General features: G+C 70.7%; 1 protein-coding gene across 1 annotated transcript in view; it reads right to left on the bottom strand.

Annotated features, from left to right (window-relative positions):
• Positions 1-580, bottom strand: part of LAMA5 (laminin subunit alpha 5) — a 48602-nt gene that overhangs the window by 12269 nt on the left and 35753 nt on the right. Inside the window, 2 exon segments of the mRNA XM_024750178.1 lie at positions 11-160; positions 249-429. Coding sequence (XP_024605946.1) covers positions 11-160; positions 249-429 — 331 coding nt within the window.

Below are 580 nucleotides of genomic sequence, written 5' to 3'. Positions count from 1 at the left end.
AGGGACACACCTTCGCAGTGCACGCCGTGGCCCCCAGGCCCTCCTGGCATGGGCACCTGGTGCTGGTGGCTGCAGGTGTCACAGCGCTCCCCACTGAGCCCCTGGGGGCACGTGCAGCGGCCCGTGTGGACGTCACAGTGGCCGCCCTGGCACTGGCACCCTGGGGTGGGAGGGGTGGGGTGAGTGGCCGGCTGAGGGCCCTGGGGTACTCCTCGCTGCCCCGAGGTGTCCCGCCGGCCTGCACTCACGCCTGCAGCCCTGCTCAGGGAGCCCCCAGTGGCCAGGGGCACACTCGCGGCACTGGAGACCCCCAGTCCCTGGCCGGCAGTGGCACTGCCCACTCTGGGGGTGGCACTCGGAGCCCTCGGCAGCTGGTCCACAGGTGCATGGGCGGCAGCCCCCACAGCCCTCAAAGCCGAAGTGTCCTTCCTGGGGGCACAAACTGCAGTCAGGGCTCTGCCCAGCTCGTAAGACCCAGCTTCCTTCAGCCCTGAGAGCCTGCACCTCCAGCCATGACGTCCTGCCCCTACACCCATACCCCATCCCTCTGGCCCCGAGCCCCGCCCCTACACCAAGGCCC

This window comes from Neophocaena asiaeorientalis, unplaced genomic scaffold (genome assembly GCF_003031525.2).
Source record: "Neophocaena asiaeorientalis asiaeorientalis breed wild unplaced genomic scaffold, Neophocaena_asiaeorientalis_V1.1 scaffold606, whole genome shotgun sequence".
In the NCBI taxonomy this organism is placed as follows: domain Eukaryota; kingdom Metazoa; phylum Chordata; class Mammalia; order Artiodactyla; family Phocoenidae; genus Neophocaena; species Neophocaena asiaeorientalis.
The sequence above is the reverse complement of the archived record's forward strand: the minus strand, read 5'-3'. Positions and strand labels throughout refer to the sequence as shown.